This window comes from Symphodus melops (genome assembly GCF_947650265.1).
Source record: "Symphodus melops genome assembly, chromosome: 18".
Classification (NCBI taxonomy): domain Eukaryota; kingdom Metazoa; phylum Chordata; class Actinopteri; order Labriformes; family Labridae; genus Symphodus; species Symphodus melops.
In genome coordinates this window covers 18,381,992-18,398,619 of record NC_136708.1, presented here as the reverse complement: position 1 = coordinate 18,398,619, position 16,628 = coordinate 18,381,992, and the positions used below count along the sequence as shown (strand labels likewise).

Here is a 16,628-nt window from a genome sequence, read left to right as displayed (position 1 = left end):
GAGAGAGAGAGGAGAGGAGAGAGAGAGAGAGAGAGAGAGAGAGAGAGAGAGAGAGAGAGAGAGAGAGAGAGAGAGAGGAGAGAGAGAGAGAGAGAGAGAGAGAGAGAGAGAGAGAGAGAGAGAGAGAGAGAGAGAGAGAGAGAGAGAGAGAGAGAGAGAGAGGAGAGAGAGAGAGAGAGAGAGAGAGAGAGAGAGAGAGAGAGATGTTAAGAGATTTTGTTTTATTGGTGGGAATGTTAGGGGATTTAAGTAAATGCAAACACGGCATTTGTAAATGAAACAACAAATACTGAACATTGAACTTTTTTCAGAAATACAAAAAAAGGAACAGAAAATTGATCCAGGACAACTCTTTATTTCAAACAAGGAAGAAATAAGAAGATTATTCAAAACTGTAATAAGTCATAAACACAGGGGGGGAAACAAATGTTCTCTCAGAGCCTCCATAATTAACCTGGTTCCTTTTATTTATAGAAGTTCTAATAAAGGCATTAAAAGCTAATTAGCATGTAGCTTGCTCACTGTTAAAAAACCAAAGGCAGTGTGCTTCCCTCCAAATAAGTGATTTTATTCAGCTGCCGCAGTGAGCGGACCTCTGCGCTCTTCTTCGAGGTAAATCTCTGGATCTCAGGTTTCTCCTTGCTCTGCTGTAAACTAATAAAGAGCAGAGACAAAGAGAGATACTGTGCTGACATCACTGCAGTCAGTGGAAGCGGAAGAGACGATAGTCACACAGGGGAAGTTAAGGAAGCATCGGAGTGAAGAACGAAAAGTGACTTCAGCTGTAACCCAGAAAACGACAAAAACACTAAAGGGATGATTACCTTTCAATATAACTCAGAACTGTATTCATGTGTCATGATAACGTCAGGACACATTATTGTAACTTCTCCGGAAATGTGCAGATTGAAGGTTTTTGTTTTTTATCATTTCATGTCCTTCAAACAGTGATTGTGCAAGAAGCAATGTATTATTATTAACTATAAAGTATTTCATGAATGAAGTCACTCAATAGCAATGATAGATTAAAGGTCACATATTATGAAAAGTACACTTTACCACAGTTTTCTATAATAAGTCAGTCTACAAACCCCCCAATTATAAGACAGAGTTAATTTAGTGCAAACGTTTATTTAATTGGAGAATAGTACCCTCGCATTACTCCTTTAACATTTTATAATCATTTACTGTAACATCATTATTCTCCTCTCTCTCTCTCTCTCTCTCTCTCTCTCTCTCCCTCCCTCTCTCTCTTTCTCTTTCTCTCTCTCTCTCTCTTCTCCCCTTCTTCCTCCAGTGCTCATCCACTGGTCGGACCCGAAGCTTCTCCCTCTCCCCCACCTAACACCGTCTTCATCGCCGGGTTCTCAGAGGCATCTGAGCCACACAGCCTCACCTGGCAACATCGTCACCATCACCCACCACAAATCTCCGGCTGCTGCTCGGCGGGCCAGGAGTCAGTATCCAGGCGGCTGCTGGAGGTCAAGGAGGTGGGTGTTAAAGGCACATAACAACACATCAAGACTTTTGGAAGGAGTTGAACAAAACTGAGATGGTTTTATATATATATATATATATTAAATCACAATTCTGTTTTATAACAATGTTGGCATTATTTTGACATTGGTGATCCTCATTTTCTATGTAGATTGATGTAACTATGGGAAGTCGATCAGATGAGTTATATAGCTGGATATCTAATCACACATAAGTGAACATAAATAAGTCATATGTGAGAGACTGTCACGTAAACAGTGAGACTAGGCCAGTTAGCTTAACAGCAAGCTAGTCTGCTAGCATGTTTACTTCTGGTTTGGCAGGTCTTCTATTGCTCGTACAGGATATTTAATTGACCATGTTTTTTTATTGTATTTTCTCGACAGTATGTCTTTACCCTATGGGCTGCATGGTGATGCAAATAGCACTGTTGCCTCACAATAAAAAGTTAGCATGTTCTCACCGTGCATGTTTTTGGTTCCCTCTGCGTACTCTGGCTTCCTCGCACAGTCCAGAGACCTGCCCGTTGGGCCTGTAGGTGTGAGTATGTCAGACCTGTGATTGACCCGGCTCGACTCCAGCCGATTTATACTTTTTGCTTTCATTATGATGAAATGAAAACTGTTAAGTGACAAATTGAGTTATCTTGAAAACCCTTCCAGTGCTGCAGTTAAACAAAGGTCTCAGCTACCCACCAAGGAAGTGTGTCCATTTTCATTATTTGAAACAAACTTTCTTGATGGACAAAAGCTTTCCTGTGTTTCTCGTGGCCTTTGCATCTTCAGAGCCTGCACTCTGCTCTCAGGTGGGACGCTGGTGCAGTGAGTTCAGCAGATATTCCTGGCTTCCTGGCAGCCTCGACCCTGACTGCAGTGTGCTCACTGTTTACTGTTAGTTCAGCTTTGTTGGCATTTTTACGGTATCTATCAATACTGACTAACACGGCCGATGACAGGTAGGAGCTGGTGGAGCAGCATGAGGTATAAAAGTGTCTTTTTATAACAGACGTTTGTAGTAAAGACATTCTCATCCATACTGAGCATTTAGTATTCCCAACCACATTTTTCTTTAATCCCTAAATCTTCACATATTATAGGTTTTACCACTATTTCCATTGGACTTTGAATTTACAGACCTGTAAGCACATCCTCTGTTAATTACAAATCCCTGAGATTACGTTCAAATCCTCAGCAATTCTCCCCCGCATCAGTCACCAGACCTGTCACTTGTAGTCCTCATCTTCTACATCTCCATAAACTCAGCAGAGCCATCGTGCCCTGTGCTCTTCTACAAAAGAAGTTTTTGTTTTGTTCCCGTGTCTTCGTAATAGCCTGTCAGCAGTTGGTTAGTGTTGATGTTGATTAATTGCAGGAGATTACTGAAGTTGCGTTTTCTGAAGCGAAAATGATAAACATATGATAAAGACGTGATTGTATGCCTGACTCCCAAACTATGGAGCAATTAGCCGCAGCCATATTTGCTTTCACCAGTTTGTCAAGAGATAAAATGTGCTCTTCAGTTTGTTGCCAAGCAGCAGTGCATCTGACTCCTGAATTATGCAGATACGATGACTTAACAGTTTGGAAGGAGAATAAAACATGGACAAGGGGAGACAAGAGGCTTTCTAAATATAAAACACTTCTGCTCAAACACAATGGAGCAAGAGAGAAGAGAAATAGAATCTGACAGGCTGGAGGACATGTTAGTTATGGTGGGACATGTATTGGAGCCCCAAAAATTATTTGTTAATGTTTTCATGTGGTTGCTGCTTAAAACAAAAGCTGGACATGAAGGGCATGTAAATGTTTATCTAAATGGATCCTTTAGCAACTTACTGAGAGAAAAGAAAAAAACGAGGTCAAATGTGTGGATGTGTGCGATTAGCCGACTGAACGATCAAGAGTCCCCCTCGCTAGCTAGCAGTAGAATAACTAGTCAGTTAAATTTACTGTCAATATGAATATCAACTCAGGCCTGCAATGCCAGTCAAATGTTGTTCACAGCCACCCACAACCACATCTCACAACCTCAGGAGTCTCCGCCCCCTCACTTTAGGAATCACTGACTTTGATAATGAGACAATCTTTCACCTGAAGCTGCTGGTCTTAATCTCTCTTCTGTCAATCTTAAACTGGGACAGAGCAGCGTTGTATGGTGTCGACCAAATACACCGCACACAAAAAAATCCTGCTTACATAACAACCTGTCAGGTCATTGAAATGTCACGGTGGGATCTGAGCACCTTTGTTTCTTTATCTCTCCTTTTCCTTACAGAAGAGTGAGGCAGTGAGCCAAACCATGTATTAGGGTTAACTCCAACAGTTTATCTGCTTGTCATTCTGCTGACACCGTTCTTGGTGCATACATATTTAATGCAAAAAAAAAAAAAATCTTTCTTTCATGTCTTCTTGCTCATTGAAGACCTGACTGTCTTTAAGTTGTTAAATTCCCCATTCAGAAGCACCACGCTGTGAATATCTCATCTAACTGACTCACTCTGTGACAGAAAGAGAGCGACCGGCAATCAGTGTGAGCGGAAGAGTCATTTCTCACCTCTCCGGAGCAGAGTGTGTCTCCTCGAGTGAACTCGGGACGCTTTGAGTAAATACAGAGCAGATGGTGTGATCATTAAGCAAAACAAACACTCCTCTGGTGCTTGTGTTCTTCTCTACAGACGGAGGAAACACATTCTTCTGTGATGTGTGATTCATTTTCTCTTAAGCGGTCCACATTCTTTCTGAGTTGCAATGAATTGCTGCTTCATGTGACCTGATTCGTATCGGCCGTCATTTCACTTCCAACTGTCTGCCCTCCCTCCTCGTGTCATTTGTTGTTCTTCCTTCTTTCATTTCAGCAACATAACTTTGCCTGACGGGTTCGGCACAAGGCCTAAGGGACGCTTGAGTCGACAGTAAAGGAGTCTGCTTGCCCTGTTATTTATGCAGCACTGAATGCAGCAGAGAGCTGTGGAGGGCTGATTATCGATGGATTTATGGTCGAACCTGTACATCGGGGATGTTGGGTCGAATGTAGTTCCTCTTTCCGCTCGCTATCGCCGAGAATTCGGTGATGCATGCAACTTTCTTTCCAATCAACCATGAAGGCAAAATGATGTTTGCACCTCAGCGAGTCGCCACACGATCTCCGTACTCCGTTTGCACTGTTGATCTCACTGATCCGTCCTCACACTAGGCGGGAAGTCTCAGATATAAAGTGTAAGCCCAGCAGCTGCAGAAGCACAGCTCTGTGGTTCGACCAAGCATGCATTGTTGCGATCTAACAGGATTAAAGAGGCTCACCTGACTCAAAGGCACAAACACGATTTTATTCCAGTCCGCACTGTCGCATGTTGGGAAATGACATTTCTCATTTGGTAAACGTTTGCAGTCATTTAAAATAATAAAGTCATCTTTTTTTTTAACCCAAGAGCTTCATATTGACACTGACATTGTTTTTCAGACATTCGATGAAACAGTCACTACAGGTAGAGAGCTGACAGGAGGGTTATCGAGTCAGGATTTACTTTTAGTTTCTTCAACACAAGTCAATCTGACTTTAAGCATTTCTCTTCATATCTTGCACGTCAGTCTCAAAAAACGTTAACTTGCAGCCAAACGGCCTCTAGATATATCAAGCCATCAAAGTGACTGTCAACAGACTCTAATGTCACAGGTTGCAGGATGAATTGAAACATGCAGATGAATGTACAGAATATAAATAAGGGTCCTTGTGTGAGGTCACATGTGGACGCACTGAGGGGGGAAAAAAAAGTTACATTTCCAGTCAAGATGTGGAACTACTTTTTGACAACTTTATTCGAGATCTATTGGATAAAAAGCAACAACGCCCTGTCCCTGTCTGCAGCCACATGTTTGATGTGTCCTTGGGCAAGACACTGGACCCCAAGCTGCTCTGGCTGCTTCGTCAGCATCGTGTGAATGTGCATGAATTGAGGAGTTAATACTGGTGGACGCTTTACATTGCAGCCTCTGTCGTCAGGGTGTGAATGGGAAGGTGTGTAAAAGCTGTCAAACGCCGAGAAAAGCAGTATACAAGCACAGGTCCATTTATCATTTACCATCGAGTGTGTATGATTAATGCAAGAGAACAACCCAGGATGTGAGTGAACTCAAACATCACATTTAACTCTCAAGGCAAAATTCCTCACACATTTCTGAGAAAAAGGTGCCAGCTATGATTTTCAAATATCATCCTTCTTAATTGGAGGTTGCAGCAACCCTCGCTCTTATCTCTAATAGATAGCATTTAGGTCTCAACATATGTGTGCAGGCTTGGTCTCAATGTTCTGCCTGTTGTCATGCTGTCATCTCTCATCTGTCTGTCCATCCATGCGTGCATCTGTCTCTCCTCTGACTGTGCGACTGTGGGAGTCAGACCACATTAGCGTCTCCCCAGCTGGTCTGTCACGGCTGATGTGGACTCATCAAACGCCTCGACTCGGAGAGCCGCAGCACTACTGGGCAGTCACACTGCTGCTGCAGAGCCGGAACACTCGGGTTAGGCTATTTATGGAAGCACCACTGGTCCTGTTGGCTCCAGAGAGCTGTGTGTGTGTGTGTGTGTGTGTGTGTGTGTGTGGAGAGGGTGCTGCTATTACCATGAGCCCTCTGACTTGGCTTTTGAAAAGGTCTCCTCCTGTAATTTTATGTCTCCTTTAGGTTCATGTCTAACACTGAAAAACTCAAATATATTTGGTGAACCCTGTGTACATTAATGTCATTTATGAGCTTTGGTTTGATGTTGACACATAACCATAAGAACGTCATTTCTTATGTGTGATGTTTTATTTTCTGTCTTTCTTTATATCTATTCTTTTTATCATCTTAATCTCATATTTGTGTCTCCATTTGCTCAAGCATAGAAATCTCTTCCACTACAGCTGTCATCCGTATTTGTATAACTCTCTCATGTGTTGCTTACATTTCACTGAGCACCATAAAACTTAGCGAGCTGTGTTATTTTTGAGCATGGAATGTTTTTTTTTTTTAGAGTAACTTAAGGTTGCATAGCAACACAATTGCTCAGAGAATTGTACAGCCACCTGCTAAAGGCTCCTTTATGGAATATAGAGCCTGAGGCAGCGCTGATGACTGGTATTACTAGTGCACTACATATGCAGCTATGCTTCTGCAAAAGTCTCTACTTTTCTGCCCATTGTGCACGATGTTCAAGGATTCATATTCACTGTTCTACGGCTTTGCTTTAAATATTTACATGCATGTCTCAAAGAAAGCAGCACTCACATCCAACTGTCTCTGGTAAGTCTCAAAAACTCCTCCAGGTTGTGGTAAATATCGCTTTATTGTTGTGCTTGAATTACAGCAGATGAGGAAGACAACTTAGAAATCTGGAACACAGCTCCACTCTAGAGAGACGGAAAGGTCTTGTGAATAAATCACTGTCTAACGTCTCTGTGTTCATCGGCTGTAAGAGCTGGTGACTGCAAAAAGACCAGAGATTAAAAATGCACGTTATGTTCATCTTCATCAAACCGTCTGGTGATTGTGTTTATAGTTTGTTCTTAAATATCCCCCTTTATATTTCCAGAAAAAACAAGTTTTGATATATTGAAATTTTCTGGGTGGAAATGAATCAAAACATCCATCAAATCTTCTCCTCTGCTTCCCGTACATATTCTTAGTTTTTAGTCTTGTAATGTTTTAAAAATGTTGACAGTTTCAGTCTGAGTCATATTCAAAACATAGTTGGACCTATAGCTGTCAGGATTAGTTTATACTGAAAATCCCTGTTCTCTGACTCTTCAGCGATCCGTAAGCCTGACGCTTTTTTCTATTCAATGAACACATTTTCACAACTTCTAATCAAGAAAGTGGAAAAAGAGTTACGATGCCGTCCTAATGAAGCGTCACAGTGGAGTACAGTCGTGTTTAAACAAAGGAAAGAAACATGTGAAACAGCTAGCCTTGATTATCTGAAGGGCACTGTGAAAATGATACACTATGAGCGTGCTGAACAGGAAGAATCTATTTATAACAAGCACTGGAGACAGAAACCTGGCTGAGTGAGGAACACAGCATCCCTGCAGGAGAGAAGGGGGGAATGACTGTACAGGCGAGGTGCTTAAAAAGAAAACCACCTTTACATGATTGTGTCTGCTAAATAAAAATCCACCACTACAGCTTACAGTGATTCAATACTAGATCTGTGTAGTGATGCAAGGAGACTGATATGTTATTCAAGAGCGTGCAGAGGACGTTTGGATGTGTGAAGTCATACAATATTAATGAATACAACATTTCCGCGCTGATAAACAAGTTAGATTCATTAGCCTCGGGAGAAGCTTATTACCCGCGAGCGATTACCGACATTGTCTCCTTCCTTTTGTGATACATTTAGACTCTCAGAGGTGAGTCATACTGAGATAAGTTTCACAAGGAAATGTTGCGCGACTCTGTAGGAGCAGGGGAGAACTTTTTGTTTGTGCGAAGAGTTTCACCAGGCTCTGTTTTTGGCTGCGCTGTCCTCGAGCAGATGGTTCTTGACGAGTTGTCGACTGTAGTCAAAACTCGCATTGCCAGAATGAATGCAAAAGTTGCATCACTTCCTACGCACAAAGTGAAACAGTAGGCAGCTATGAGGTGGTGGAAAATGAAGCGTCACACTCATGCTTTGCCGTGTTGATGGAAATGTTTTATTCTTACAATTTCTGATTTTTTGTTTCTCAGAGAGAGAAGTCAAAAATGTAATTTGGGATAGGATGTTCTTTTATGTATATTCATATTTGACCGTGTTTTTTATTGCTTTGTCCCTCAGGTGATGGCCCAAGCAGAGGGCCAGCAGAAGAACCTGGTTCAGTCCATCGACTCTCTTCCCACCAGAGGCTCTCTCTCCTGTCTAGACCAGGACTTGTTGCTGCTCAAAGCCACATCCGCTGCCACGCTAAGCTGCCTGGGAGAGTGCCTGAACATCCTCCAACAGACTCAGGGCCACAGCCAGGCACCACATCACTGTCAGAGCTCCGATAGCACCTTCACATCCCATGAAGCACGCTCCGGTGAGTTCGCCCCAGGCCCTGTTCCAGTGCTGCTACTGGAGCCCCCGACCCCTCCATCTCCCTTATCCTTCTTGTCTTTCCAGTCCCCACTTCCAGAGCCAAACACCAGTGGCAAAGTTCAGCTGGGGCAGCTTGACTGTGGCTCCTGTCCCTGCCTGATCGGTACCTTGAACTTCAATGTTTGTAGTAAATGCTGTTGAGTGTTGCATTTGTGTGTTCAATGTGTTGGATTTCTGTTTTTTGTCAGTTAGTAGTTTTTTGTGCTGTATTGTCTGTCATTCATTATCGTGTCTCTTCAATGTCCCCAATAACATTGAAATGCCAAGTTCCTCAAATTGGTAGTGCCAAGTACAAGCATGAATGTGAAGTGTGTATGAACATGGATTGTCAGTGTTGTTTACAGAATACTTGAAATTAATTTCCAACTGTCTCCCTTCATGCATGTCAAAATAAATCAGGGTTTATCTGGGAATAGAAAAACGGTAATATACTGACTCACACTATGCACTTCCAAATCTCCTCAAGTGAATACGTCTTTGCCAAAGGAATCCACACTGGTGCCTAAAATGTCAGACCTCTGCCTTGTTAACGCTCTCTGTGCCAGGTCTCTATCAATATTTCAGTCCAATAAAGCTGTTACAATTTAAACCATTTGAAGCTTGTGGTTGGTTGTATCGCCATAACCCCAAGGATTCAGGAGCAGTTAGTTAAGGTTGATGTAAGACCGAACAAGAACAAGAAAAAGATAGATGATGTTTATCTATAAAACTCAGTGGAATATTCCTGGTTTCTAAGGTACAGAAGGATATTTATAATCCATTAACTGTCTCTTAATTGCTAGGCTTCCATAGAGGGACAAGACTGTTAATGTTTTCTCCAGACAAGATTAGAATTGATTTATGGTTGTACTCCACTAAAATCTATTGGGCACCAAACACTCTCTGCCAAAAGGCTTGACAGGTGCGTCTACAGAATTACAGCAGTTATTATGGATCCCAGTGGCCGCCCAGAAGAACAATAAGAGGCCCATTGAAATGTCTCAAGTACATGTAGCATAATCTTCTACTCTGCTGTTGTCAAAACAAACAAAACTCAATGTCTGTTTAATGGCTGTGCGTATGTATTCACAATTTCAAAGGTGAACTGCACTTGACTGTTCTAACGGCTGAAATCTAAGCCTGATATGTGTCTCTTATAATTGTGCGGCCATAGTTGCAAATTTCCACTTTCATGTATGTTGAAGAATTGGATAATCTGTTGGTTGGGAAGTGTCTGTTGATGATGAATAATAACTTTAAAGATGGATACAAATGTGTTACGACAGAAAGCAAGGCAAATTTTGACAGCTCTAGCGTACTTAATGTCCATGTTGAATCACTGCCAACATACCAACTGTACATCTGTTAAGGTGGCAGTTTTCTCTCTGCTTTTCGTCTCGTCTCTGTCCATGAATTCTGGGATAAGTATGGCATGCTGCCTCGTTTCAGGCTACCTAATGTATTCCCATTCACTGATGTCTGTCCTTTCTTGACTTTCCATTGGTTTGTGCCACCTCTTAAAATCCACCTTGCTTTCTGGCTGAACACACCAGGTTAGTGTGAGGAGTTGAATAATCTGCAAAGAACTATGTACCATAACAGTCCTCTCTTGTCGAAGGAAACCATTTGATGTGATTTGGTTATTTCTGTTGAATGCCTTAGAGCTGCCCCTTTCTTCGAGGTACTTCAGGCAAACCCAAATGGTAGGATAACCTGAGGCAATCCCAGAGATACTGAAGGCATAACATACTCCATTTTGCTTGGGAAAGCCCTGGATCCCTAACGGAGAGCTCCAGGACATGTCTGGAGAGTAAAACCAATGGGCATCGTTGCTGAACATGCTGAGAATGTGTTATGAAATTAGATAAACAAGGACAAAATGATTGTTTCTGTCCCTTCTTGGAGCCTATTGGAATCCATTGGAGGCCAAAACATTGTTGTGCATCTCCGTCTTTCAAATGATCTTTTGGGACCCGCATTTAGATGGGTGCAAAATCCCATCCAATCAGCCAGTCCTCACAGTTTGCTGGTCTTTTCTTTGCACCAACAGTCACCCTGCCCTGTACCTGTTCATCAGACAGGGGTTGGTGTGGAGTGGGACCACCGGGCCGCAAGTACAAACCTATTTCCTTCCGCTGCTTGGCTGATAAGTCCTGTGGGGGTCCATCTGCTCCCCGCTTTCGGCATGTATCCCCCACACATCAGTGAGGAGTTTTTGTTAGGATCTCAGTTTTGCCGTAGGTAGTATGGTGCATTGGCATGGGCAGCATCTAGATCTGATCAAGCTGATAAAGGTAGTAGCTGGCTGGTCAGTTGGTTGGTTCAACGGTTTTGATGAGCAAACACAGGAAAGCTATTTTCCATTGCATGGATAAGACATTTCTTGGGTATAGAGCAGAGCATGAGATTGGACTGAGTTTGGCCAGCACATTAGTCCTTCCAGTCTCCTATTTCTCCAAAACCAGAACAGTTTGTTGTTGCCAACCCTAATCACTGAGAGGGTCATGTACTTGATGGATTTTTTTCTAATCGCCAATCCAAAACCTCCCAATCACAAACCAGACAGCATAGTATTATCAGCTGATGTCACAGAGAACTTTTGCCACTCGCTCTTTCTCTTTTTGGAGCCCTCCCTTCCCTTTCCTCTGTCAGTACCATAAAGAGCTTGAAGCCCGATCCCTTTTCTCTCACCCATGCACAGAACCTTTTCCTTTAAGGGAAAGATAATCCATAAAGGAAATTAACTTCACTCATTCCCTTGCAGTTTAACAAAAACAATGAAGCATAAAACAGACAATTTCGAATTTAAATTAAATAAAAGGAACAGTCAGGGTAATAAGAAGGTAAGAGTTGAATGTGAATGCATATGAGAATCTTAATCGATGTCACTGCCCAGAAATGAAAGGTTAAAGCCATTGGAATCAGCTACTGCATGAATGTTTGTCCCTCCACTGTTTGATCTGCGACAGCTTTTTGTATTCCCTTGCATGCCTCTATCCAATGGTCCAAATATCCCCCTGCTCACTGAGTGTTTCTACTTCTGGTGCTTCATTGTGACATCCCAGAGAAAAGAGACAAATCTGCTATCAATTGTGTTTGTATAACTGGCATTAACACATGAACTACTCTGGATATTTAACCCCTAAAACTCTATCTTGACATGAACTCTTTGGAATATATTCGAACAAATCTATTTGCACTCTATTTACAACTCGCTCATATCCACTTGCCTAATGGTTGATGTACCCCTGATCGTATCTCTTCTATGTGGGAGTCCAGTGCCAGTGTTGGAGAAGGTTCACTTACACTTTTCAGCTTCCTGTCAATGAAACTGTCAGTTGACCAAAGCTGAGGCCTGGCCTGAGGGCTGTATCAGCACATTTTGTCGAGACAGACTTGCCTCAGGCTCTCCAGCTTGTCGACCTGTGTCAGCACAGCTTGTGTCTCACTAATGGATATCAAAGAATGGCCTCAAGGTAAATTAGACTTTTAACCCAATTTGAGTTTTGGGACTGGAGATGAGACGGCCATGTGAACCATTTGTAGTGCTTTGAAAGAAAATGATCTACTATACTCTGGTATACATGAGAGGCTTTTGAATTAGAAAACTTGCAAATTGGTTTTCCAATGGAGGTGTACATACATGAGAAAAAAAAAACATGATCATGGCTGTAGATGTGGCTTAAACATGGATTTAGAGAGTGCAATTTTATGAGGCTGTAAGCGGCGGTGACTAAAGTTGATGGCTAAGCCTTTTACGCTGTCATCCAGTCTTCCTGTGTTTGGCATGAAGCATGAGACTTTTCATCTTACTACATCACATAAGGTTGTTACTTATGGGCCTGTACTTCAGCGCCAACTTCTTTGATATAGTGGATAACTAGATCTGGAGTGAGTGATATAATAGAAATCAATTTGAAAAATAAAAGGGGTAAAAAAAATCTCATCAAGGACAGAAAACTGCCTAGAAGCTAGAGAGGATTTCAAATGTAAACACGACAATAAAAAGACAAATAACAGGGAATCTGCTTGATCTGATCTAATAAAAGACCAAAAAGTTGAATCATTAGTTTTGATACAGAATCTTATAACTGAAGGCAGCAAAGAATGAAAAGATTATTTATAGACTTATTGCCTATTCCACTGCATTACTTTCAAGAAATTGCTTGGTCTCAATAAGCAGTCGTACAGATTTCTAATAACTCTACAGAACATTTTATTGTTTGTGGCCCTGAGAAAAAATGTACCATCTTTCTTACCATTTCTGTATTTGCGACCTTAGTAGAGTACACACACAATGATGTAGATCACACACACGTAATTTAGAGCCATTTAGGAGCCCCTTGATATTGATTGTCAGAAATAAGTAGGATCTTGAGGATGATATGATACATTGATACTCTGATTCTGTTGCATATTTATTTCATCAATCTCAAGATCAAGCATTATTTCTTACAAATCGATTGTTTATAAAGCAGTTATAAAATTCTAACAATATTATAAAGTAGTAAATCCTGAGCAGCTCCTCCTCACTGTTGTTTACTCTTAGTCCACATTCAGCTCTAACGCCACCTTTTAATGTTTCAGATGGTGTCCCTGTGTGGACTGTACCAAAGTCGCCCTCAGGGGAGCTGTTGAAGAACGGAGGTCTGACTCCTCTGAGATCAGCCGAGCCCTCTCCGACCTTCAGGAAAAGGAGTCTGTCCCATGGTGCTGAGGTGAGAAAAGATTGTGTCATACTGTCAATTATCACCTCTCTCTTCTGTCCTGTTTGTTTTGTTGAGAGATCTGAGTTTATACTGACTGATATGTGGAACTGAGACCACAGTTAATCGAGGAGATAAATTAAATTAAAAGTAAACAGTGAGATATATTCACCACAAAGATTTGGAATAATGAGCCTTCATTTGCTAGAAATTCTACACACGTTAAGAAAAGAAGCAGATATGGACATGAAAGGCCTCAGTGCATTGGTCTTTTTCTTGTTCCTTTATTAACTAGTTTGCAGATCTGCAAGACATGCCAACTCAGATATCCGTTTCCTCTGAAATGATTTACCAGTTCTTCAAAGGATGATGTTATCTTGAAATGCTTTTTAAGTTCATTTTCTTGCTGTTTTGAGGGAAATACAAAGATAACGGCTACTTATAAGATAAGGACTGTTGAAAAACATAAATGAAATAAACACTTCCGATAAATGCCAGAAATGACCCTGTGCTAGTCACAATGTTGAGGCCCCTTCTGCCTCACTTTCTTTTCATTCCCCCATGTTTGCCTTTGTTGCCCAGCAAGAGAAGCACTCGTTGCTTCTGAAAGTTTTAACAGAGCTGCTGTCAAATAAGTGGGTCACACAGTACAGAGCTGGAACTGAGCCCATCCCAGGGGAGGGAGGGCTTTATGAATCATGTCCTGTGTGTCCACTGCAGAGAGCGGCCGTCTGTCCAGGTGTCTGGACCACTATGTATCAGAGAAAGAGGTAACAGAGTCCAGGTGACACTGACGCAATAATGTGTCTGTCTGGTAGAGGGAAAGATAGGAAGTATAGTGAGAGGCTAAGTGAGAGACACTGCGGAAATGGAAAGCAGATGTTGCAATGAATTTGTTAAAATACTGATTTATAACTTCAAAGGACCAAGGGAAAATATGTACATAGCGTTTTAATTCATGACAGCGTGATTTTGGTTGTTATGGAAACCCTTGAAACAGAGAAAGCGTTAGTGTACCCCAGAAATAAGCATGATAGCAAACACCTCTGCAGTTTGTTTTTAAACTTTCAGAAGCAAATAGCAAGTTTCTAATCTTGTCATTTTTACATTTATATTTTATTCAATTCCATTCATCAAAGATTAATATCACGACTTTGAATGATTCAGCACTGTAAGGTACCAATTATTTCAGGATAAAACCTAATAGCACATAAATCACAACCCTATGCACTGAACCTTCTTTGAAAGCTTATATGACTATTAGAGAGTGGTGTAGACAGCACTGTTTAGGGAAAATAGTAGCTAGAAATGAGTGAAAAGCTAATATTAGCTCTTATCAATAGAAGCTAGTGTTTTTTAAATGTGTTTTTTAATTTGTGTCTAAAAGACAAAGATTACTGACAACATAAGGGATAACAGGCCATATCAGTGTGAAACAGCCTGTTTTATATCTGTTTAGATAAGTCACAACAGCTTACATTAGCATTTCACTTATTCATAGCGAGCTTAGATTACCTTAAGGTATCTTTTAGTAACACTGGAAATGGATAATGCTAGCCAAGAACTGGTTGAAAGCTACTGGTGGCTGTCAAAGTTTGTCAAATTGTTTTACTGTAAAAACAGATGATTATTGCCAGTCTAAGGGATGTCAAGAATATTTCAGTGTAAATTATTTGATAATTCAGTATGTCAGCTAACATTAGCGTTACACACATTGCTAGTTAGCTTACATTTCCATTTACAAGAAATGCAGGTCAAATCTGTCAGATTATCACACACTATGAAAAGTTAATGCTAGCTAAGAAGTGGTTGGATGCTACCTTAGCTAAGTTGTTTAACCTTGAAATATGAAATATGTTAATCAAAACTTGACTCAACAGTGCAGTATTAGCATTTCAGACTTCATCCTTATCCTGAAAATGACGATCATGTTGTTATGATGAATGCAACTTTGGAAGTTTCTGTGTCATGTGAGTGAACATAGGCCACTTTACTTTAACACCCCATTGATCTCTGGTCCTGTCATCTCATTATTCAACCACTGTAGAAAAATGAACCCTCATCTATGAATAACAAGATGAAGATTAATGGGGCGAGTTTGATCTAGGAAGCGTTCCCTGTCACACCCTCTTATAACCTTTTGACAAATTTTAAACCTGGGTCATTACTTGTTATTGGCCTCATTTGTTCAACATTAAGGGAACAGCCTCATGTCAAATTTTATAGCAGACTGACAGTCGCATTAAATCTAACCTAAAAACAAGGTACAGGACGCAGGGAGGGACACTCTATCCTTGATGTGAGCAGTGAATCAGCACCCTCCAAATCTGCTGTGAGGGGATTTAACTGTGCTGGCCGCTCTCTAAACTGTCTTGTAAATTATAATTTCTATTGACATATGAGTGTAAGATGGGTATTACACTGTTGGAGTGTCAACCCATTTAAAGCTGTTCAACATACTTCACTTCACTTCACACAATTAAGAGCAGAGAAGGGAGGGTGGTTCATAATGGTTATTTAGCACACTTAAAGACACATCTGACATTACTATTATGGCAGTTATGACTCAGGAGGCCTCGGCCAACCATCTATTATTCCTGACACTATCAGTAAGTATCCGTCTACTGAAGTGTGCTATGCTACTTTGTTTCAGTAATGACTAATACTACGTCACTCCAAACTTGAATAAAGGGGGAAACCAAGGAAACTGCAAAAATGACCACCTGGGACTTAACCTAAGCATAATTTGATTGAGAAATTTAAACAGGTGAAATGAGAAAGGCCTTCTTTTACTTGGATAAAGTTATCTGTGTTCATTTTCAAAATAAATAACATGTGCTCTCCAAACAGTGGGAACATGATGTGTGTTTGTGGTGTCACCAAATTATAAGAACTAGATCCTGTAAAAGAAAAGGAAAAAGGAAAACTCCATCAGACCCCACAGAGACTTAAAGTATAAAGGAAGGTGACGTTTTAGTACAATGATCTACTCCGTCCTGGTCCTCTTTGACTGTGAATCTCTAAATCATTATTATTATAGTCTTTTCACTTTTAAATCTACAAGACCTACAATTAAAATGTCATCAGTTTACTCAAACGATTTATCTTCTTTTAAATGAAACCTCTTTGAAACTTCTCACTTTTCTCAAGTGGAACATTTTTCACTCTAACTAAATTAGACATCACAGTTTAAAAATTGACCATCCACTCAACTACTGTGAAAACATTGTCTGCTAACAGTTTAGTCTGCTGTGTCATTTCTTATGAAGGTAGAGTAGTCATCTCCTTTTGCAGTAATGCCTTCAAATAACTTTCATCCCTCATTCTGCTGCTGCTCTGCAACATTTGGCA

The 16,628-nt window shown here is 40.9% G+C and overlaps 2 protein-coding genes across 3 annotated transcripts in view; one reads left to right on the top strand and one right to left on the bottom strand.

Moving 5' to 3' along the window:
* The window catches only part of cratb (carnitine O-acetyltransferase b), a 184,389-nt gene that overhangs the window by 96,864 nt on the left and 70,897 nt on the right, over positions 1-16,628 (bottom strand). The window lies entirely within an intron of this gene.
* The window catches only part of osbpl10a (oxysterol binding protein-like 10a), a 52,684-nt gene that overhangs the window by 21,120 nt on the left and 14,936 nt on the right, over positions 1-16,628 (top strand). Inside the window, 5 exon segments of the mRNA XM_079368074.1 lie at positions 1,298-1,328; positions 1,331-1,468; positions 1,471-1,490; positions 8,293-8,533; positions 13,159-13,289. Coding sequence (XP_079224200.1) covers positions 1,298-1,328; positions 1,331-1,468; positions 1,471-1,490; positions 8,293-8,533; positions 13,159-13,289 — 561 coding nt within the window.